Source organism: Nomascus leucogenys, chromosome 8 (assembly GCF_006542625.1).
Source record: "Nomascus leucogenys isolate Asia chromosome 8, Asia_NLE_v1, whole genome shotgun sequence".
Taxonomy (NCBI): Eukaryota; Metazoa; Chordata; class Mammalia; order Primates; family Hylobatidae; genus Nomascus; species Nomascus leucogenys.
The window spans coordinates 104,719,877-104,742,293 of NC_044388.1; the positions used below are offsets into that span (position 1 = coordinate 104,719,877).

At 44.9% G+C, this 22,417-nt stretch overlaps 1 protein-coding gene across 4 annotated transcripts in view; it reads left to right on the forward strand.

The window, feature by feature from the left end:
- Nucleotides 1–22,417, forward strand: part of SPTAN1 (spectrin alpha, non-erythrocytic 1) — a 78,175-nt gene that overhangs the window by 25,657 nt on the left and 30,101 nt on the right. For 2 of the 4 annotated variants that reach the window (XM_030817949.1, XM_030817946.1), the window contains exons 9-27: nt 247–382; nt 1,742–1,843; nt 3,000–3,137; nt 3,850–3,960; nt 4,546–4,623; nt 4,761–4,916; nt 5,144–5,348; nt 5,858–6,039; nt 6,350–6,593; nt 6,789–6,911; nt 7,810–8,027; nt 9,665–9,757; nt 10,899–11,033; nt 13,544–13,692; nt 15,055–15,114; nt 16,245–16,443; nt 20,377–20,481; nt 20,933–20,956; nt 22,027–22,062. In XM_030817949.1, the coding sequence (XP_030673809.1) occupies nt 247–382; nt 1,742–1,843; nt 3,000–3,137; nt 3,850–3,960; nt 4,546–4,623; nt 4,761–4,916; nt 5,144–5,348; nt 5,858–6,039; nt 6,350–6,593; nt 6,789–6,911; nt 7,810–8,027; nt 9,665–9,757; nt 10,899–11,033; nt 13,544–13,692; nt 15,055–15,114; nt 16,245–16,443; nt 20,377–20,481; nt 20,933–20,956; nt 22,027–22,062 (2,494 nt within the window). The remainder of the gene's footprint in view (nt 1–246; nt 383–1,741; nt 1,844–2,999; nt 3,138–3,849; nt 3,961–4,545; nt 4,624–4,760; nt 4,917–5,143; nt 5,349–5,857; nt 6,040–6,349; nt 6,594–6,788; nt 6,912–7,809; nt 8,028–9,664; nt 9,758–10,898; nt 11,034–13,543; nt 13,693–15,054; nt 15,115–16,244; nt 16,444–20,376; nt 20,482–20,932; nt 20,957–22,026; nt 22,063–22,417) is intronic. The other 2 variants (XM_030817945.1, XM_030817947.1) reach the window with 1 other exon arrangement.

Here is a 22,417-nt window from a genome sequence, read left to right on the forward strand (position 1 = left end):
AGTTGAAAATGTGGGACAGGATTAGGGCATTTTAGTGATGGAGAGAACCTAAGTTTTAAAGGGTTGATTTCAGCCTTCTCTTGCTTTCCTTCACAGTCTAGATTGGGAGAATTTCATATTTCCCAGAATTAGAGTTTGTATAGTTTGTTAGACATTTGAGAACGTAGAATTCAGAGCTTTAGGGAGGCCATTTTCCACCCTGGAACCTCCGCTGGAAACATAATGTCTTCCTTTGGTTTTCCCTAGGCTTCAACGCTTTCTAGCTGACTTCCGTGATCTCACCAGCTGGGTGACTGAGATGAAAGCCCTCATCAATGCAGATGAGCTTGCCAATGATGTGGCTGGGGCTGAAGCCCTGCTAGATAGACACCAAGAGCACAAGGTAATGGTATCTCTAGAATCTTCCAGAAGTGAAGATTTTAGCTTATAATGCACCAGTTTATCAGTGTTGGGTGAGGCCTATAATCAGAGTTGGTACCGTGTTATTAACAGGTGTCTCTCATCATAAGGATTGTGGTTGGTTTTGCCTTTGGAGACCTGGTCTAACTGCTTCTGATAGAGGCTTAACTGGGTTCAGTGTCAAGAGGTTCACTGTGGTCCATAAAAGCAAACAGACAAGCTCTGGCGAGATAGAAGTGCTACTACTTGGCACATTGATCCTTTGTGATGTAAAAAGTATTTGTTGGGCCGGGCACAGTGGCTCATGTCTATAATCCCAGCACTTTGGAAGGCCGAGGCGGGTGGATCATGAGGTCAAGAGATCAAGACCATCCACGCCAACGTGGTGAAACCCCATCTCTACTAAAAATATAACAATTAGCTGGGCATGGTGGCACGTGCCTGTAGTCCCAGCTATTCAGGAGTCTGAGGCAGGAGAATCGCTTGAACCCAGGAGGCGGAGGTTGCAGTGAGCCAAGATCGCACCATTCCACTCCCGTCCGGACAACGAGAGTGTTTCACTCTGTCTCAAAAAAAAAAAAAACCTTCTGAGAGGTTTTAATGTGCTAGATACAAAATCAGTATACTGAAAGTCAGACATGTTTCTCTACACTAGCAACAGAAACATAATTTTTAAAAATACTTATTAGAGCAGAAAATATAAAGTACTTAGGAATAAATCTAACAAAAGTGTGTAAGACATTTGTGGAGAAAACTATAAAACTTTGTTAAAAGGCATTAAATAAAAACTGAATAGATAGAATGATTTATCTAGTGCACAGATGGAATGATCTTTTGTGAAGGTGTAAATTCCCACCAGGATATATACAGTTAATGCAGTTCTAGTCAAGTGCTCAGCAGGTATATGTGTATGTGTGTGTTTCTTTTTGCAATGAGATAAGCTGATTCCAAAACTGATTTGGAAAAAAAAAATTCAAAAAATGCTGAGACAGTGTTGAAGATCATAGTGGGGCCAGGGAGGGACTCACCCTACCAGGTTCTATAAAATCATAGTAAACAAGTCCATTTGGCACAAAGAAGACAGACCCATATGAATGTGGAACCTTGACAAATGACAGGTGACCTGAAAAGCCATTTGGAAAAGGACTTCATCAGTGAGTGATACTCTCACATTTGATAACCTAGACTGATTATGTATTAGAAAATCTGGCCTAATCTTTCACTTTGTTTCTCATTTTGGATGTCATAGTCTGGCTTATAATGCTTATGTAAAATTCAACACCTTATTTTTATTTTGTAAGATGCTAGGCATAAATCATGGCTTTGTTTTTTTCTCCTGTAGGGTGAAATTGATGCCCATGAAGACAGCTTCAAATCTGCAGATGAATCTGGTCAGGCACTGCTTGGTGCTGGTCACTATGCCTCAGATGAAGTGAGGGAGAAGGTAAGAGAAGAGAAATGGAGCTTTTGAGGAGCAAATTACATCTTTCACTAAGTCTCTGAAAGCTGTTATTCATCCTTAAATATCCAGACGTCGCATTCACCATGATATGTGAGAAACTTTCCCTTCTCTGCAGAGGTTTAAAAAGAAGGTATATGTATAGTGTGCTGATTTCCTGAAAGACAGTCCTCCTTATTTGGGGCATGTGTGGCACGTTTCCTACTTGCAGGGACTTTCTGTAGGGAGCTGAGTCTTGCATTAGGAGTTGGAGCAAAGAGGAAACAAATTTTTACAAAATGATACATAGGCCGGATGTGGTGTGACCCCAGCACTTTCAGAGGCCAAGGCAGGAGGATTGCTTGAGGCCAGGAATGGGAGACCAGCCTGAACAACATAGTGAGACCCCATCTCGACAAAAAATTAATAAATTAGCCAGACATGGTGGCACGTTCCTATAGTCCTAGCTACTCGAGAGGATTGCTTGAACCCAGGAGTTCAAGGTTACAATGAATTATGATTTGCACCACTGCACTCTGGCTTGAGTGACAGAGTGAGACCCTTTCTCTAAAAAAAAAAGAAGTATACACACACACACACACACACACACACACATATATGTATACAAGCTTTGAAGTATCTTGGAGTATAAAATTGCTTAGGAACATTAGATAAATAATGATTTATATATTTTTTAGTATTATATAGAGTAGAAGAAGATATTCCAAAGACTTGTCATTAGTAGCTTCGGAGCCTAAAGTCTAGGGGGTTTCCGAATTTATTTTCCATATGTTATGGAGCAGCCACTCAGTTGACATTTCTCAGTGGAGAGTCCCTACTCCATTTATGCTCCATTAAACTCCATTTATACTGCCTCACTTTTAATTGGATCCCCTATTTCTTCTACCTGGGAGTTTACTATTTTTACCTAAGTCATTTGTGATCATGTGGCAATAAATTAATTCTAGATTAATTAAAACAGGCCATCCCTTTTATATTGAACATGCACATACAAGTGAATGTTGTTTTTCCCCTTTTGCAAATCGGAAAAAACGCCTGAAGATTAGCACTAGGATTAGGAATTCCAGGGTAGCTGTTCTGTCTGCCTCGGAGGCATTGGGGCTGACCTCATCTCTCTGACCATGTCTCCTATGCCCCCAAGCTGACCGTCCTTTCCGAGGAGAGAGCGGCGCTGCTGGAGCTGTGGGAGCTGCGCAGGCAGCAGTACGAGCAGTGCATGGACCTGCAGCTCTTCTACCGGGACACTGAGCAGGTGGACAACTGGATGAGCAAGCAGGAGGTAATCTGTGAGCAAAGCCTTGCCAGTGGTGGGAGAAGAAGGGCCTGTGTTTTGTCTCCTCAGGTAGTGTGCTTGTTTTGTTTTAGGACATCAGTACCATGTTAGTTCTGAATCCATTGAAGAGGGAGAATTGAGCAAGCATCTCTCAGCTCTGCTGGCATCTCTCCCTGCTGAGATTGCAAGGCCTTCAGAAAAGGCCCCAGCTTTTCAGATTAGTGTGACGTAAAATGTTTTATTAAAGAGATTTTTTTCTTAGAAGTTAGCATTGCCGGGTGCAGTGGCTCTCTCCTGTAATCCTAGCACTTCGGGAGGCTGAGATGGGAGTATCCCTTGAGCCCAGGAGCTCAAGGCTGGAGCAAGCTATGATCATACTACTGCACTCTAGCCTGTGCAACAGACCGAGATCCTGTCTCACAAAAAAAAAAAAAAAAAAAACCTTAGCATTATGTAACATCTAAATCTAATAGAAGCAACAAAAGCTATGTAAGAGAAGTTTCAGTAGAATGTGGAACAAGGATTTCATGATATGGCTGGATTGATTTTAAGAAAATCCAAAAGGACTTTAGACTTCCTAGAAGAGATCTTAGAAGTTTAACAGCCATAAAATCTCCTTCCTTCATTTTGTGTTTTGACCAAAATACCCTTTGCTTCACAGTCTTAGAAGATCAAAGGAATAGGACATTATTCTGAACACTTTGTTTCCTTTGGCAAGGCGTTCCTGTTGAATGAAGACTTGGGAGATTCCTTGGATAGTGTGGAAGCGCTTCTTAAGAAGCATGAAGACTTTGAGAAATCCCTTAGTGCCCAGGAGGAAAAGATTACAGTAAGACCCCTTCTTGTCAGTGCCTTCAAATGACCCTTATAGTAAGCCAGAGTCTTTTTCCCTGGAAGGATTCCAAACAGATTTGATGAAAGATTCATATGCAAAGCACTCCTGTGGGTGTTTAAACTTTCACAAGGATGACATGCTATCTCGTTGAAGACATAATACAACTTTATGGAAAAATGATTTACTTAATGGAAACCTCCAAACTTCTTTAAGTTTGTGCCCTTCATTAAAAGTAGGTCAGGGTTAATATTAAGAGGTACTCTTCCCATTGAAAATACATCTTAGAAATAAGAATTTGGAAAGCTGTTAACCTGTATTTGACCCCTGCCAGGAGATCGTGCCACAACTAATGTCTCCAGTCTTGAATGGAGGTAGTGCAGTCTTACGATATCTGACTGATAACATCAAGCAAAATCTCAAAAGTTATGAGAAAAATGTCATCACCAACCTTTGGGTGAAAACCTTGACCTATGTTAAAGTTTGGTGTGTTTTATGATCTGTTCAGCAGTTACTTTTCTCTAGAGGCCAAGCTAGGGACTAGTGTCCTTACCAATGAAGAACTCTTATCTTCCTTCCTAGGCATTAGATGAATTTGCAACGAAGCTAATTCAGAACAACCACTATGCAATGGAAGATGTGGCCACTCGCCGAGATGCTGTAAGTTTGTAGGTTCTTCATGCTCCTCCCTTTTGGTACGCAAATGTCTCTTCTAAGATGTTCCAGTTAAGTCTCTTCAACTGGACATCCCTTTGGGAGTAAACACTAGAGACTCACAGGGGATCCTTGTCTTTCAGCTGTTGAGCCGCCGCAATGCCCTTCACGAGAGAGCCATGCGTCGCCGGGCCCAGCTAGCTGATTCTTTCCACTTGCAGCAGTTTTTCCGTGATTCTGATGAGCTCAAGAGTTGGGTCAATGAGAAGATGAAAACTGCCACAGATGAAGCTTATAAAGTAATGTACTGTTAGTGTTGCCATGTAGCACTCGATTAGTAAGCTAAACATAGCTCTCACAAATAAATTGTAGCTAAAGGACGAAATAAGGGATTCCAAAAACTGCACTACTTAATGTAAGCCAGCTGTTTTATACATTCCTCCATAAAGATAAGTATGAAGGTAATGCAAGGGAACGTGACATTCTCAGGTACAAGATAGAAAGAACCCCCTTCTTTTATTGGCAGGATCCATCCAACCTACAAGGAAAAGTACAGAAGCATCAGGCTTTTGAGGCTGAGCTCTCAGCAAACCAGAGCCGAATTGATGCCTTGGAGAAAGCTGGCCAAAAGCTGATTGATGTCAACCACTATGCCAAGGATGAAGTAGCAGCTCGCATGAATGAGGTGATCAGTTTGTGGAAGAAACTGCTAGAGGCCACTGAACTGAAAGGTAAGAGAAGATGTTCCACTGGATTGTGACATGCATGTTTGGGAAACTAAATACCCCTTTCTATTAAGTATTTTAGGGACATATACCCCCCAGGAAAGGTGAGGTGGATGACTTTGGCGTTAGGGATAATTTCCTGTGTAGGAATTACTTGGCTTAAGTTCTTGATAGTAATTTGGTAAACGTGGTTGAGCATACTGGTTGGTGAGGGAGTCTGAGTGAGAAGGTACTGAATTGGGCCTCATTGCTGAAAATCAAAGTTCAGCTGAGAGCCAAGGGCATTTACTAATTCTCCAGTGTCCTTATATCTCAAGGGGGTTAGAATGCTTCCAGTTCAACCTTGAGAAGGTAGAGCAGAGGCTGCAATTGATATTTTCTTTCCCTTTGTGACATAAGTGAAGGAATAAAATTCTGACCTGTATAGTCCTTTACTAAGATACTACTGTTCATGGGCAGTGTTGGTAGAAGGGTAATACTAAGCAGTACAAAATTAAACTTGCTTCCTTCCATAGGAATAAAGCTTCGTGAAGCCAACCAGCAACAGCAATTTAATCGCAATGTTGAGGATATTGAATTGTGGCTATATGAAGTAGAAGGTCACTTGGCTTCGGATGATTACGGCAAAGATCTTACCAATGTGCAGAACCTCCAGAAGAAACATGCCCTGCTAGAGGCAGATGTGGCTGCTCACCAGGTAGTGTGAACTGGGGGCTGTGGTTGGGCAAGTGAATGCAGAAACCATAGGAGGGAGGAAAAGCCAGTAATTTCAGACTAAATGAGTTTTGGGAGGGATGAAATGTGTTGATTTTCTTAGATCACTGTGCTGCATGTGCTTCTGCTCAAATTAAATATCATCCCTTAGAGCTTTCTAGGAGCCCCAGATGAAGGAAGGAGATAGCAGAAAGAATCCTCTCAGGAGTGGGAAAAAGACCTTATCAATTTTTCTTTGTATATGATAAAACCACACCCAAAGTAAAGTCAGCTCTGTCCTTTCGCATTCCCAGGACCGAATTGATGGCATCACCATTCAGGCCCGCCAGTTCCAAGATGCTGGCCATTTTGATGCAGAAAACATCAAGAAGAAACAGGAAGCCCTCGTGGCTCGCTATGAGGCGCTCAAGGAGCCCATGGTTGCCCGGAAGCAGAAGCTGGCCGATTCTCTGCGGTTGCAGCAGCTCTTCCGGGATGTTGAGGATGAGGAGACGTGGATTCGAGAGAAAGAGCCCATTGCTGCATCTACCAACAGAGGTCAGTCTGCTTCCCTCAGGTAGGAATCAACTTGGGAAAGGCTGTGCTATTGTAGCATAAAGGGGATGCATGTCAGGATGTGCAGGGTCGAATTTAAATTATTGAACTGGAACCATGATGGTAGCTAAGAATGACAAATCAGTGCTGACTTTTCTCTCCATGGTTGGATAACTGGGGAGTGGTGTCTGCTTTCAGGTAAGGATTTGATTGGAGTCCAGAATCTGCTAAAGAAACATCAAGCCTTACAAGCAGAAATTGCTGGACATGAACCACGCATCAAAGCAGTTACACAGAAGGGGAATGCCATGGTGGAGGAAGGTGAGTGATTGGTATCGGTGACATGTATTGGCGCTGCTCCTCGTGTCTCCCCTTCTTGCCAAGGGCATGGCCATGTGGGCATCACAAACCAGGCTCTGGGGCTGAATACCATCCCCATTCTTTCCTAACTGTACGACCTGACCAGACCTTACCCTTTCTGAGCCTGAATTTCTTTTATTTTTTTGAGACGGGGTCTCACTCTGTCACCCAGGGTGGAGTGCAGTGGCACAGTGTCAGCTCACTGGAACCTCTGCTTCCTTAGTTCGAGCAGTTCTCCTGTCTCAGCCTCAGGTAGCTGGGACTACAGGCACACACCACCATACCCAGCTAATTTTTTATTTTTATTTTTGTATTTTTAATAGAGATGGGATTCCACCATATTGGTCAGGCTGGTCATGAACTCCTGACCTCAGGTGATCCACCTGCTTCGGCCTCCCAGAGTGCTGGGATTACAGCCGTGAGCCACCACGCCCAGCTCTGAGCCTGAATTTCTTATCTGTGAAACGGGGATGACACCACCTCTCCTGACACAGTAGTGAGGAGTAAGTGAAACCAAGTAGGGAAAGAGCTGATAGAGTGCCTGCACGTGCCAGTCTCAGTAACTGAGCGCTACAGTGTTACCGTTACTAGTCTTTATGATACTATTCACTAATGCCAACTTGCGATATCTTCTTCTTAGAGTCTAGATAGAGGTCATGGTTTGAGGAGGCAAAAAAATGAAACAATCCATTAAAGGGTTAGAACCTGAGCCTCTCAAAAAAATTGGAATTATGGAAGGGCACAGTTCACCAAAACATAGTAATGAAAGTGCCGTGAACACACAGAGAAAACTTATTTTTGTCCTTGTGTGATGTGTCGACATAGTTTTTGCTATCCTCTTTCCCTACCCACCTTCCAGGCCATTTTGCTGCAGAGGATGTGAAGGCCAAGCTTCACGAGCTGAACCAAAAGTGGGAGGCACTGAAAGCCAAAGCCTCCCAGCGTCGGCAGGACCTGGAGGACTCTCTGCAGGCCCAGCAGTACTTTGCTGATGCTAACGAGGCCGAATCCTGGATGCGGGAGAAGGAACCCATTGTGGGCAGCACTGACTATGGCAAGGACGAAGACTCTGCTGAGGTAACCAGGCTTGGGAAGCGTCTCACCTGCCAGGGAAGTGGAACAGGGCTTGTACTGAGAAGGAAGTTAGGAGAAGTAGTGATGCGCGGGACCTGTGCAATACAATGATTGTTTTTTAAAATGTTTTGGAGTCCATTTTTTACTTTTTTTTTTTTTTTTTTTTTTTTTTTTGAGACAGAGTCTCACTCTTGCCCAGGCTGGAATGCAATGGTACAATTGTAGCTCACTGCAGCCTCAAACTCCTGGACTCAAGTGATCCTCCTGCCTCAGCCTCCCAAGTAGTTGGGACTATAGGCAGGTACCACTAGGCCTGGCTACGCTTTTTAATTTTAATTTTATTTTTAGTAGAGACAGGGTCTCACTATGTTGTCCCATCTGGTTTCAAACTCCTGGCTTCAAACAATCCTCCTGCCAAAGCCTCCTAAAATGCTGGGATGATAGGAATGAACCACCCCTCCTGGCCCATTTTTCACTTTTTATTATGAAAATTTAATCATACCTAAAGGAGAGAGAAGATAACTTGTCACTGACCTTCAACTGTTAACATTTGTCACCCTTGTTTCATCTGTGTGAAACCATATATGTGCTTACATACATACTAACATACCAACATGCACACATACATATATACATACCTGCAAACATACCAGCATACACATGTACATACCAGTGTGCACATATACCCACATACCAACATGCACACATATATACATAGATGTACTTGGTTTTTTACTGGTTATCTGATTTTTGACTAAAATTCTCAAATTTTATTCATAAAGGTCTAGGTATAGTTCCTGTACCTAGCTCTTAGCAATCTTCACAAAAACTAGAATGAGTTGAATTTTTCCTTTTTTTTTTTTTTTTTTTGAGACAGAGTCTCACTCTGTCATCCAGGTTGGAGTGCAGTGGCATGATCTCGGATAACTGCAACCTCCGCCTCCCGGGTTCAAGCGATTCTTCTGCCTCGGCCTCCTGAGTAGCTGGGATTACAGGCACCCGCCACCACACCCAGCTAACTTTTTTTGTATTTTTAGTAGAGATGGGGTTTCACCACATTGGCCAGTTTGGTCTCGAACTCCTGACCTCAAGTGATCTGCCTGCCTCAGCCTCCCAAAGTGCTGGGATTACGGGCGTGAGGCACTGCACTCGTTCTGTCACTAAGGCTGGAGTACAGTGGCACAATCACGACTCCCTACAGCCTTGACCTCCTGTGCTCAGCAGTCTTCCCGCCTCAGTCCCCTGAGTAGCTTGGACTACAGGCACACACCATCACATCTGGCTAATTTTTGTATTTTCTGTAGAGATGAGGTTTCAGTATGTTGCCCAGGCTGGTCTTGAACTCCTGGGCTCAAGCTATCTGCCTGCCTCAGCCTCCCAAAGTGCTGGGATTACAGGCATAAGCCACTGTGCCTAGACCAGGATGAGTAGGCTATAATCATAATATATATGATTGTCCCAAAAGATGGGAATCCTGAAAAACTTTGAAAATGATATTAGCACTGTAAGAAGGGCAGGAGGTGATTACATCATTGCGCAACTGAGAAAGGCTGTTGAGGCAGGATGGCAGGTTGGTGAGGCAGTGGAGGATGGGAGGCTTCAGCCCCTGTGCAGTGCTCCATGTGTGGTCTTGGTTTCAGGCTCTACTGAAGAAACACGAAGCTTTGATGTCAGATCTCAGTGCCTACGGCAGCAGCATCCAGGCTTTGCGAGAACAAGCACAGTCCTGCCGGGTAAACTTGTAACAGTTTATGGGTTACTGGAGGGAGGCCTTGAAGGACCCAGATACTGTCAGCAGGTGTTCCTATCATAGGCCCCATTTGATTCTGCTATTAACTCTTGTGACACAAAGGTTTACAGAGTTTAAAATAAGATTGATTGATTTATTTAGAGACAGAGTCTCACTCCATCGCCTAGGCTGGAGTGCAATGGCATGACCTCGGCTCACTGCACCCTCTGCCTCCTGGGTTCAAGGGATTCTCCTGACTCAGCCTCTTGAGTAGGTGGGATTACAGGTGTTCACCACCATGCCCAGCTAAATTTTTTTTTTTTTTTTTTTTTTTTTGAGATGGAGTCTTGCTAGAGTGCAGTGGCATGATCTTGGCTCACTGCAACATCTGCCTCCTGGGTTGAAGTAATTACCCTGCTTCAGCCTCCCAAGTAGCTGGGGTTACTGGTGCCCGCCACCACGCCCAGCTAATTTTTGTATTTTTAGTAGAGATGGGATTTCACCATGTTGGCCAGGCTGGTCTTGAATTCCTGACCTCATGATCCGCCCGCCTTGGCCTCCCAAAGTGCTGGGATTATAGGCATGAGCACCGCACCCGGCCCTACTTTAAAATGAGATTTTTTATTATTTTTTTGTTTATTTATTTTTTTTTTGAGATAGAGTTTTGGAGTTTCATTCTTGTTGCCCAGGTTGAAGTGCAGTGGCCTGATTTTGGCTCACCACAACCTCCGCCTCCCAGGTTCAAGTGATTCTCCTGACTCATCCTCCTGAGTAGCTGGGATTACAGGCATACACCACCACGCCTGGCTAGTTTTGTATTTTTAGTAGAGATAGGGTTTCTCCATGTTGGTTAGGCTGGTCTCGAACTCCCGACCTCAGGTGATCTGCCTGCCTCAGCTTCCCAAAGTGCTGGGATTACAGGTATGAGCCACCATGCCCAGACAAAATGAGATTTTTTTTAAAGATACCAAAAATTTAAAGTTCTTGGATCAGATTTTATTGGTAGCTTCAGTGAAGAATTCTCATGAGTGTATATTTGGTACATTTGGTACAGCTGGTGACATTTGAATCTGCTCTGTACTTAGATGACAGCGCGGACATGTTTTTACCATGTCTGCCCTTCCTCCCTTTCTTTGGATTTTTAGCAACAAGTGGCCCCCATGGATGACGAGACTGGGAAGGAGCTGGTCTTGGCTCTCTACGACTATCAGGAGAAGAGTCCCCGAGAGGTCACCATGAAGAAAGGAGATATCCTTACCTTACTCAACAGCACCAACAAGGCAAGGCACAGAGAGTGGCTGTGTGTTTGTTCCACACTAGCACCTCCACGTATGCTCAGTTGGGTTTGTGTGGGTTGCATGTCTCCCTGAAATGAGAAGCCTTAGAATTCAAAGAGAGAAGTTTCCTCACCGATCCCCCACGTGACATACATTTATGCAGTACTGTGTATGATCAAGAAGTTAATCTGTCTTCTTGAATACCTGCAAGAAGCATAGATAATCACACTCAGAAGGATAGCTTATTTTCACCATTGAGTGTCTCTAGGTGGAATTTTTGTCCTTGACAAGCCAAAGTTTGCTTTCTGTATAACTTGGACCTGTTGGTTCTTTTTTTTTTTTTTTGAGACAGAGTCTTGCTCTGTCACCCAGGCTGGAGTGCAGTGGCGCGATCTCAGCTCACTGCAAGCTCCACCTCCTGGGTTCACACCATTCTCCTGCCTCAGCCTCCTGAGTAGCTGGGACTACAGGTGCCCACCACCACGCCTGGCTAATTTTTTGTATTTCTAGTAGAGATGGGGTTTCACCGTGGTCTCCATCTCCTGACCTCGTGATCTGCCCGCCTTGGCCTCCCAAAGTGCTGGGATTACAGGCATGAGCCACTGCTTCCGGCCTTTTTTTTTTTGAGACAGTGTCTTGCTCTGTCGCCCAGGTTGGAGTGCAGTGGCGCAATCTTGGCTCACTGCAAGCTCCGCCTCCCAGGTTCACGCCATTCTCCTGCCTTAGCCTCCCGAGTAGCTGGGACTACAGGTGCCTACCACCACGCCCTGCTAATTTTTTGTATTTTTAGTAGAGATGGGGTTTCACGGTGTTAGCCAGGATGGTCTCTATCTCCTGACCTCGTGATCTGCCCGCCTCAGCCTACTAAAGTGCTGGAATTATAGGCATGAGCCACCACACCCGGCCGACCTGTTGGTTCTTACTCCAGACTGCAGGCTACATCTCAGCCCAGCAGATCATTGAAGACAGCTGTGACCTCACCCCACAGGCTTTGTCTTCTCTAGGCTAAATAATGAAAATAATAAATCCATCCTGGTCCACCAGCCTTTCTTCCCTAACACACTCTGAATTGACAGTGGCCTTGAAGCATCCACAGATTGATCCTGAAAGAGGCCTGCCTTCTGTTTTAGTTAAAGCTGGAGAAATGTCCTTGGCCATTTTTAAGAGCCAATTTATTCCCATTCCCACACCTTATTTATCCTTGTCATGATAATTTGAGGAAACCTGTGATTCTTATCTTTCTATTGATTCTATTTTAAACCTAAACCAACTTGTGGTCTAACTTTGGTTTATTCAAGAGCAGCATTGCCCAGTAGAACTTTCTGTGATGGTGGAAATGTAAGGTGTCTGTGCTGCCTCTGCAGTAACTACTAGCTATGTGTGATAGTAAGCCCTTAAAATATGGCTAGTACAACTGGGTGTTTTATTTAATTGAATTATAACTCAATGAAATCGGGCATGGTGGTTCACGCCTGTAATCCCAGCACTTTGGGAGGCCTAGACAGGAGGATCGCTTGAGCCCAGGAGTTCGAGACCAACCTGGGGCACATAGCGAGACCTCATCTCTATTTATATTAATCAAAAAAAAAAAAAAAAAAAAAAGCCAGGCATGGTGGTTCACGCCTGTAATCTCAGCACTTTGGGAGGCTGAGGTGGGTGGATCATGTGGTCAGGAGATCGAGACCATCCTGGCCAACATGGTGAAACCCCGTGTCTACTAAAATACAAAAAATTAGCTGGGCGTGGTGGCGTGCGCCTGTAGTCCCAGCTACTCGGGAGGCTGAGGCAGGGGAATCGCTTAAACCCAGGAGGCAGAGGTTGCAATGAGCCAAGATCATGCCATTGCACTCCAGCCTGGCAATGGAGCAAGACTCTGTCTCAAAAAAAAAAAGAGTTCTAACTCAATGAAAGTTAAGTGGGCAAATGTGTCTGGTGGCTACAGTGTTAGATAGCACAGCTCTGGAGCATCTAAGCAGAGAGAAGTCTGGATTTGGTGGCAGGCAGCATTGCTCTTCTGTCTGTGACCCTCGGCAGGTGTGGCAGGTGAGGAAGGGACTGAATTATCAAACCTCATGTAAAGTGACTTTAATATCATTTTGGACCTCTTTTTTTTTTTTTTGAGACAGAGTCTTGCTCTGATGCCCAGGCTGGAGTGCAGTGGCGCGATCTCGGCTCACTGCAAGCTCTGCCTCCTGGGTTCACGCCATTCTCCTACTTCAGCCTCCCGAGTAGCTGGGATTACAGGTGCCCGCTACCACGCCCGGCTAATTATTTTTGTATTTTTTTTAGTAGAGACGGGGTTTCACTGTGTTGGCCAGGATAGTCTCGATCTCCTGACCTCGTAATCCACCCACCTCGGCCTCCCAAAGTGCTGGGATTACAGGCGTGATCCACCGGGGCCGGCCGTTTTGGACCTCTTAAAACAACGCTCTCGTGTGTGTGCACACACATGACCTTGGATTCTCCCTCTCAGAGAAGGAATTTACTTTCAGTTCTCCCTCATTTTTCCTTAGGATTGGTGGAAAGTGGAAGTGAACGATCGTCAGGGTTTTGTGCCGGCTGCTTACGTGAAGAAATTGGACCCCGCCCAGTCAGCGTCCCGGGAGAATCTCCTGGAGGAGCAAGGCAGCATAGCACTGCGGCAGGAGCAGATTGACAATCAGTAAGGATGCCACCGGGGACCGCAAGGGCTAGGCGTCCCATAGGCATACTCTGTTCCACATGGGCCGAAGCTTAGGTGTGTCCTGAGGCTCCTGGAGCCCACCTGCACGCCTCCTGCTGTCTCCGCCCCACTTTGAGCCCACAGACCTCCCTGTGTGGGTCTCAAACCCCTGACTGATGACTTACATTGCTTTGTTTTTTTTCCACCAGTGTTCATGAGTTTTTCCTAACGAATTTTTCTAATCATTGCCATTTGTCTTTTGGTTCGAGATGCTTTTTGAAATTGGATTTTCAGATATTCTACACCCCTACAGCTCTGTCCACTTTGAAAAGCTGCTTTCAGAGCTTCTCTGTCTGGCATAGCTTTGAGTTCTGAGAATGGAATTTTGTAATGAAATGGCTCTGTCCTCTTTCCTCTAGCTGAGCCCCCATATTGCCCTGTGTCCCTCCTTTAGGGTATTTCTGACTCCACTAGTGGAATCAGCAGTTTTGGACACTTCGGAAATATCCAGGAAATACATTCCCACTAGAGTTTGAGTAGAGTAGTGGAATTTTTGGGCTCCAGTGATCCTCAGTAAGATCAGAGTTATTTGTCCACTTGTAGATTCTGTTACTACAGAGATAAGAACGGGAGGTTTTGGTTTGTTTTTTTGTTTTTGTTTTTTTTTTTTGAGACAGAGTCTCGCTCTGTCATCCAGGCTAGAGTGCAGTGGTGTGATCTTGGCTTACTGAAACCTCTGCCTCCTGGGTTCAAGCGATTCTCCTGCCTCGGCCTCCCAAGTAGCTGGGACTGCTGGCATGTGCCACCATGCCCGGCTAATTTTTGTATTTTTAGTAGAGATGGGGTTTCACTACTTGGCCAGGCTGGTCTTAAACTCCTGACCTCGTGATCCGCCCGCCTTGGCCTCCCAAAGTGCTGGGATTACAGGCGTGAGCCACCATGCCTGGCCTTGGTTTGTATTCTTACCAGTAGTCTGGGTCATAAATATAAGAGGAAAAAGTAGATCAAATACGTGGCTAAATTGCCTGTTAGCACTCAGTAAAATTTCTTTCTAAGGGTAGTCCAGTCTGTTCCCTGACCTTGCTCTGTGAAGTTACCAGTGTTTTCAGTACAGGAAAATCTGCCTTAAGCATGGCAGACCTGCCAGGAAAATGAAGGTGAACTAACCCTCTAATTTTCCTGCTATTTCTTTACTGTCATTTCACTCATGACTTAGACTGCTCCTTAGAGCTGTTGAATGACTCCATAGTTTCCCAACATTAAGCATCCACCATCATGGCACCAGTCGGAGCTGCTGCCTTTCATCCCTGTGGATTAATCCCACTAATTTGTGCATGCTTTTGCTGTGCCCCCTCTGTGCAGGACACGCATAACTAAGGAGGCCGGCAGTGTATCTCTGCGTATGAAGCAGGTGGAAGAACTGTGAGTAGGCTGAGAGTCTTACAGAGCACCAATGTCCACTGCTACCCTGTCCATTCTCCCTCTGCCGCTTCTCTTGAAGGCCTTTGTCCATCCAGAAAGTGAGGTGGTGGGAGGAACTGCCTGTCTGTGCAGCAGCTTTGGCTCACAAGGGAAGAGGTCGCAGTGCAGCTGTGTCGGTCGATGACTGCTTATCTCATTGGTTGCTTCCATGTGCAGCTGTGTGTTCAGAGTGGTGTTGGTTCCCCCTCCTGTTGGTTTTTGTGGTGGACCAGCCACTATCAGCAGCAAACCTGAAGGCCTGTTCTATAGTTTTCCTTAGTAGGAAGGAAATCATATGCTTCTGTTAAAGTGCTCTGATTCTTGGTAACTCATTGCTTTTTTATTTCACTTTGGGACACTTAGATTTGATGGTGATTCTAGTTTTTTTTAACTTTTAGTTTTTTATTGTTTGTTGTTTTCGTGTTCAAAGATAGTATTTCAGCCTTTTGTATTTTAGTTCCCGAGGGTTAGAATATTTCTTGATTCTTAAGAAATCTTTCAAGTAACAGAATGGCACAGATACTCAGTACTGTGCCTGATTTTCCTTCTGAACTTGCCAAAACTTTCTGAGAGCTGAATGTATCATTTTAGAAATGTCCTACTAATATGGAGATAAAACATCCTATATGAGGATATTTTAAAGCTCAGTGTACCTTCCCCCACCTCACCCCAGCCTGGGGCTATTCAGAGAATTATAAAAGACAAAAAAACCCTCTGTATACATTCTGCCCAGCAAATTCATTTCATCTCTCCACTGTAGTTGCATGAACCCTGTGTTACTGTGCTAAGCGCTTGGTTTCAGTCACTTGTGATTGTGTTGTTATAAGTGCAGAATTGGCCTGGGGATAAGTGTGCCTGGCTGTTCTAGCCACCTAGTTGTGAACAGTACAGTGTGCGCATATCTCTCAGGCTGTGGCGTGGGTACTTGGGATCCTCGTCTTCATCTGATAACTCTGTTACTAGGGCATCATCATTACAAACTCGTAGCCTGGAATCCACATCTTGGTGACACCTCGTGGTTTGCCTTTATGTTAGCATCTACAGCTAACTGCCTTCCTTGTCCCTCTTGTCACCCTCTTGAATTCCATCAGATATCATTCTCTGCTGGAACTGGGTGAGAAGCGTAAAGGCATGTTGGAGAAGAGTTGTAAGAAGTTTATGTTGTTCCGTGAAGCGAATGAACTACAGCAATGGATCAATGAGAAGGAAGCTGCTCTGACAAGTGAGGAGGTCGGTGCAGACTTGGAGCAGGTTGAGGTGCTCCAGAAGAAGTTTGATGACTTCCAGAAGGTATGGGCAGTCTTAGGGCTCAGCTGAAAATTTGTTTAAAGATTTGAGTCCCTTGATTTTTTTTTTTTTTTTTTTTTTTTTTGAGATGGATTCTCGCTATCATCCAAGCTGGAGTGCAGTGGTATGACTTTGGCTCACTGCAACCTCTGCCTCCCGGGTTCAAGTGATTCCCATGCCTCAGCCTCCCAAGTAGCTGGGATTGCAGGTGCCCGCCACCATGTCCGGCTAATTTTTGTATTTTTAGTGGAGACAGTGTTTCGCCATGTTGGCCAGGTTGGCCTCGAACTCCTAACTTCAGATGATCCACCCGCCTCAGCCTCCCAAAGTGCTGGGATTATAGGCATGAGCTTCTGTGCCCGGCCAGAGTCTCTTGATTTCTGACTGCAAATTACTGGAATGCAAATTACATAGATTATATTCCATCATCTATGTAGCTTTTTTTTTTTTTCCAATTTTTTTTTTTCCTTTAGAGACAGAGTCTCTCTTTGGTCGCCCAGGCTGGAGTGCAATGGCACAATCTCAGCTCACTGCAACCTCCTCCTCCCAGGTTCAAGCAGTTCTCCTGTCACAGCCTCCGGAGTAGCTCGCCACCATGCCCGGCTAGTTTTTATATTTTTAGTAGAGACGAGGTTTCACCATATTGGTCAGGCTGGTCTCAAACTGCTGACCTCAGGTGATCCGCCTGCCTTGGCCTCTCAAAGTGCTGGGATTACAGGTGTGAGCCACCGCACCTGGCCTCAGTTTTTTTTTTTTTTTTCAAGACAGTCTCACTCTATCACCCAGGCTAGAGTGCAGTGGCTCCATTTCAGCTCACTGCAACTTCTGCCTCCCAGGCTCAAGTGATTCTCATGCCTCAGCCACCGAGTAGCTGGGATTAACAGGTACGCGCGACCACGTCTGGCAAATTTTTGTATTTTTAGTACAGCTGGGATTTTGCCATGTTGGCCAGCCTGGTCTTGCACTCCTGGCCTCAAGTGATCTGCCCACCTCAGCTTCCCAAAGTGCTGGGATTACAGGCATGAGCTACCACGCCTGGCCTGTGTAGCTATTTTTAAAACACTTTAATTGAAACCTTTTTGGACGAGTTTAGTTTTAAGGAAAGATATGCTATGTTCTCTACATGTTGTTATAAGAACTTTTTTCTAAGCCTAAACTACAACAGATGTGAAAGTACTCTTTTTTTTTTTTAATTGGGGTAAATTCACAAAGCTAGGCATTTTAAAGTGTACAATTCAGTGGTATTTAGTACATTCACAATGTTAGCAGCCACCACCTCTAGTTCCGAAACATTTGTCACTTCAGAAGAAAACCACATATTCTTTAAGCATTCATTTGCCATTCTCCCTAACCCCAGTGGCCCACGCAGCCACTCCTCTGCTGCTTGCCTCCAGATTTACCTATTCTGAACATTTATATAAATGGAATCACGTTATGTGACTTTTTGTGACTGGCTTCTTTTGTTTATATTTTCTTTCTTTTATTTATTTTTGAGACAAGGTATCATTCTGTTGCCCAGGCTGGAGTGCAGTGGCCCAGTCTCGGCTTACTGCAGCCTCCACTTCCTGAGCTCAAGTGATACTCCTGCCTCAGCCTCCTGAGTAGCTGGGACTATAGGTATGCACCACTATGCTCAGCTAATTTTTGTATTTTTTGTAGAGACAAGGTTTTGCCATGTTGCCCAGTCTGGTCTCGAACTCCTGAGCTCAGGCCATCTGCCCAGCTTGCCCTCCCAAAGTGCTGGGATTACAGGTGTGAGCCACCACACCCGGCCCATAATGTTTTCCAGGTTCATCCTTTTTGTGGCACATACTGGTACTCCATTCCTTTTTATTGCTGAATAATATTTCACTGTTTGATACACTACACATTGTTTTTGGTTTTTGTTGTTTTGTTTTGTTTGTTTGTTTTTTCTGAGACAGAGTCTCGCTCTGTCGCCCAGGCTGGAGTGCAGTGGCGCAATCTCGGCTCACTGCAACCTCCACCTCCCAGGTTCACGCCATTCTCCTGCCTCAGCCTCCTGAGTAGCTGGGACTACAGGCGCCCGCCACCACGCCTGGCTAATTTTTTGTATTTTTAGTAGAGACGGGGTTTCACCGTGTTAGCCAGGATGGTCTCGATCTCCTGACCTTGTGATCCACCCGCCTCAGCCTCCCAAAGTGCTGGGATTACAGGCGTGAGCCACCGTGCCTGGCCTGATATACTACACATTGTTTATCCATTCCACCACGTAAAAGGATTCTTACAACAAATTAAAATGAGGAGGGAGAGCTTCTTTCTCCTATAGTAACTGTGCATTAAAATTTTATCTCGTTTTTATTTATTTTTTAGAGATAGGGTCTCACTGTCTCACACAAGGTAGAGTGCAGTGGGATGATCATAGCTCACTGTAACCTTGAACTCCTGTGCTCAAGTGATCCTCCCACCTCAGCCACCCGAGTGGCTGGGACTATGGACATAGGCTACCACATCCATTATTATAATTGAAAAATTTTTCTGGCGTGGCCCAGTGGTGCACGCCTGTAATCCCAACATGGCGAAAACCCATCTCTGCTGAAAATACAAAAATTAGCTGGGCGTGGTAGCACCTGCCTGTAGTCCCAGCTACTCAGGAGGCTGAGGCACAAAGGTCGCTTGAACCCGGGAGGCGGAGGTTGCAGTGAGCCGTGATCACGCCACTGCACTCCAGTCTGGGCAACAGAGTGAGACTGAGTCTCATTAGAGAAAAAAAATAAAAAAAGAAAAAAAATTTTTCTGTAGAGATAGGGGTCTGGTTATGTTGCCCCCAGCTGGTCTTGAACTCCTTAAGCAATCCTCCTGCTTTGGCCTCCCATAGTCCTAGGATTAAAGGTGTGAGCCACCACACCTTTAAAACCAAAAAGAGGTTTTAAAAAAGTCTTTATTTGATAAAAATATTTGGTGGGCATAGTGGTGTGTGCCTGTAGTCCCAGCTACTCAGAAGATTGAGGTAGGAGGACTGCTTGAGCCTGGGAAGTAGAGGCTGCAGTGAACCATGATTGTAATACTCCACTCCAGCCTGGGTGACGGCGAGACCCTGTCTCCAAAAAAAATAAAAAACGAAAAAACTACAGTTAATGAAGTAAATTTGAGTCCAATAATTATCTGAGGACTGGGAAAACCAATCCATAGGGATACCTGTTGAACAGATCCTTATAGCTTTTTTTGTTTTGTTTTGTTTTTGTTTTGTTTTGAGACAGAGTCTTGCTCTGCTGCCCAGGATGGAGTGCAGTGGTGCGATTTTGGCTCACTGCAACCTCTGCCCCACCCCGGGTTCAAGCGATTCTCCTGCCTCAACCTCCTGAATAGCTGGGATTCCAGGTGCCTGCCACCGCGCCCAGCTAATTTTTGTATTTTTAGTAGAGACAGGGTTTCACTATCTTGGCCTGGCTGGTCTTGAACTCCTGACCTCGTGATCCACCCACCTCGGCCTCCCAGTGTTGGGATTACAGGCGTGAGCCACTGCACCCGGCCTGTTTTGTTTTGTTTTTGAGATGGAGTTTTGCTCTTGTTGCCCAGGCTGGAGTGCAATGGCATAATCTCAGCTCACTGCAACCTCTGCCTACCAGGTTCAAGCGATTCTCCTGACTCAGCCTCCTGAGTAGCTGGGATTACAGGCATGGGCCCCCACACCCAGCTGATTTTGTATTTTTAGTAGGGACAGGGTTTCTCCATGTTGGTTAGGCTGGTCTCGAACTCCCGACCTCAGGTGATCCGCCTGCCTCGGCCTCCCAAAGTGCTGGGATTACAGGCATGAGCCACCGTGCCCAGCCATAGCTTATTTTTTTAATCTTTTTTTTTTTTTGGTAGGCCCTTGTAGAAGAATCCTTAAAGTTTCAAGCCATAGTTTGTGACTATGTCTCCTTTGACTTTGGCTTGCTATTTTGGGTTTTAGTTATTATGGCTTTTGCTTTAAAGGACCTGAAGGCCAATGAGTCACGGTTGAAGGACATTAACAAGGTAGCTGAAGACCTGGAGTCTGAAGGTCTCATGGCAGAGGAGGTGCAGGCTGTGCAACAACAGGTAGGTGTCTCCATCTTGGAGTGAGGCTCTGTTGCTGTAAGGATGCAGCTTTGTTCCTCCTGTGTCTGTCACTGCCCAACAAGCAGTGTTTTATAACACAGAATTGTGACTTGGCTGTAGGTCAGGTCCTCTACGTGACCAAAACCATTTTGATTAACTTCTTTATACCAATATCCCTCACTTTCATTTGGTTTGGGGGGGGCTCCTGTCTTCTCCGTAAGCTCATTAAATATTTAATGTTTATATAGGCATTAACTAATGGTAATTTCATAAGTTCCTCAAAGAAAAGGTTTATATATAAATACTTGAAGCTCTGCTGGACATTTGGACTGGCATTTCCATTTGTCTTTTTGGAATTCTCTCCTGTGTTTCCAGGTTTGGCCATAATGAATATTCTTGAGAGATGTGCATTTCTTCTAATAATAAAACTGGTTTCTCTCTCTCCTTGTAGGAGGTGTATGGCATGATGCCCAGGGTAAGTTTCGGGTGCTGCATGTGGATCTTGAACATAAAAAGGACTTAAATCTTGGGAAGAATATCAAGCCAAGAACTTCATCAGAATTGCTGTTCCGGAACCTCAGATGCCTTTTGTGTGTAAAGATTTGTGGAAAACACCAAAAACTGATATCTTTTTTTTTTTTGAGACGGAGTCTCACTCTGTCACCCAGGCTGGAGTGCAGTGGTGTGATCTTGGCTCACTGCAACCTCCACCTCCCAGGTTCAAGCGATTCTCCCGTCTCAGCTTCCTGAGTAGCTGGAATTCCAGGCATGTGGCACCACACCCAGCTAATTTTTGTATTTTTAGTAGAGACGAGGTTTCACCACGTTGTCCAGGCTGGTCTTGAACTCCCAACCTCAGGTGATCCGCCCACCTCAGCTTCCCAGAGTGCTGGGATTACAGATGTGAGCCACCACGCCTGGCCCAGAAATTGATTTCTATTTGCCATTCTCCAAAAGACAAAAAAAAGTTGTTTTGTTTTGTTTTGTTTTTAAGAGATAGGGTCTTGCTTTGTTGCCCATACCGGAGGTCAGTGGCTTTTCACAGCTGCAGTTATAGCCTACTGCAGCCTCGAACTCCTGGCCTCAAGCAATCCTCCCACCTCAGCCTCCCACGTATCTAGGACAACAGGCATGCAACACAAAGCACAGCTCTGGAAAAAAAAAAAAAAGTCTTTGTCTCTTCAGTTTTCTAAAACTTTTTCTATAGCTATCTTTAGGTTTGTTTATTACCCCTTTGCAGACAGTCTTATGAGTACAACATAAAGAAAAGTTGGTGGTTTTCTTATTAAATTTCTTTATTCTGTCCATTTCTTGTACTGGATAAAAAATTGGAATTTTTCTCTCCTGTTTGTTGGCTTAATTTTTCTTAACCAGCCTTGTAGTTTGTTACCAGCCAAACTATGGAGGGAAAATGCTGTTTTGGTTAATGTTTTAATAGCTGGGATCTCCCCTGGGGGAAACTAGAGTCATTAGCTGGAAAGGCCAGGTGCTTTGTTGTTTCATGGTCAATTGCTTGGCTGCCTAAATTCCTCTTCCTTTGAATAGGATGAAACTGATTCCAAGACAGCCTCCCCGTGGAAGGTAAGAACTCCTTTGCAAATTATTGTTTTCAAGAGTTTTGCGAGATCATGAAATATGTCCTTTTCTGGTGTGCCTTTCTCTGAATATTCAGCTTGTCTTAAGTCTTTAGTCATTTCTGGACTTGCTTGGGCTGGTTTCTTTCCGAATCTGTTAACTCTTAAAATGTGATGCTTAATATACAAAAGCAGAGTGTCTTTGTCAAATGCTCAGTACAGTTAGGTTGCATTGATTACCCGTGTGGGTGCCGGATGTGCTGTGGCAGGGAGCACTGTCGTTGGCAGGGTCCCACCAGTAAGAGGCGGTCCAAAGGGAAATGACGTGAACACGAGAACAACTGCACATGTAAAGGAGGGCA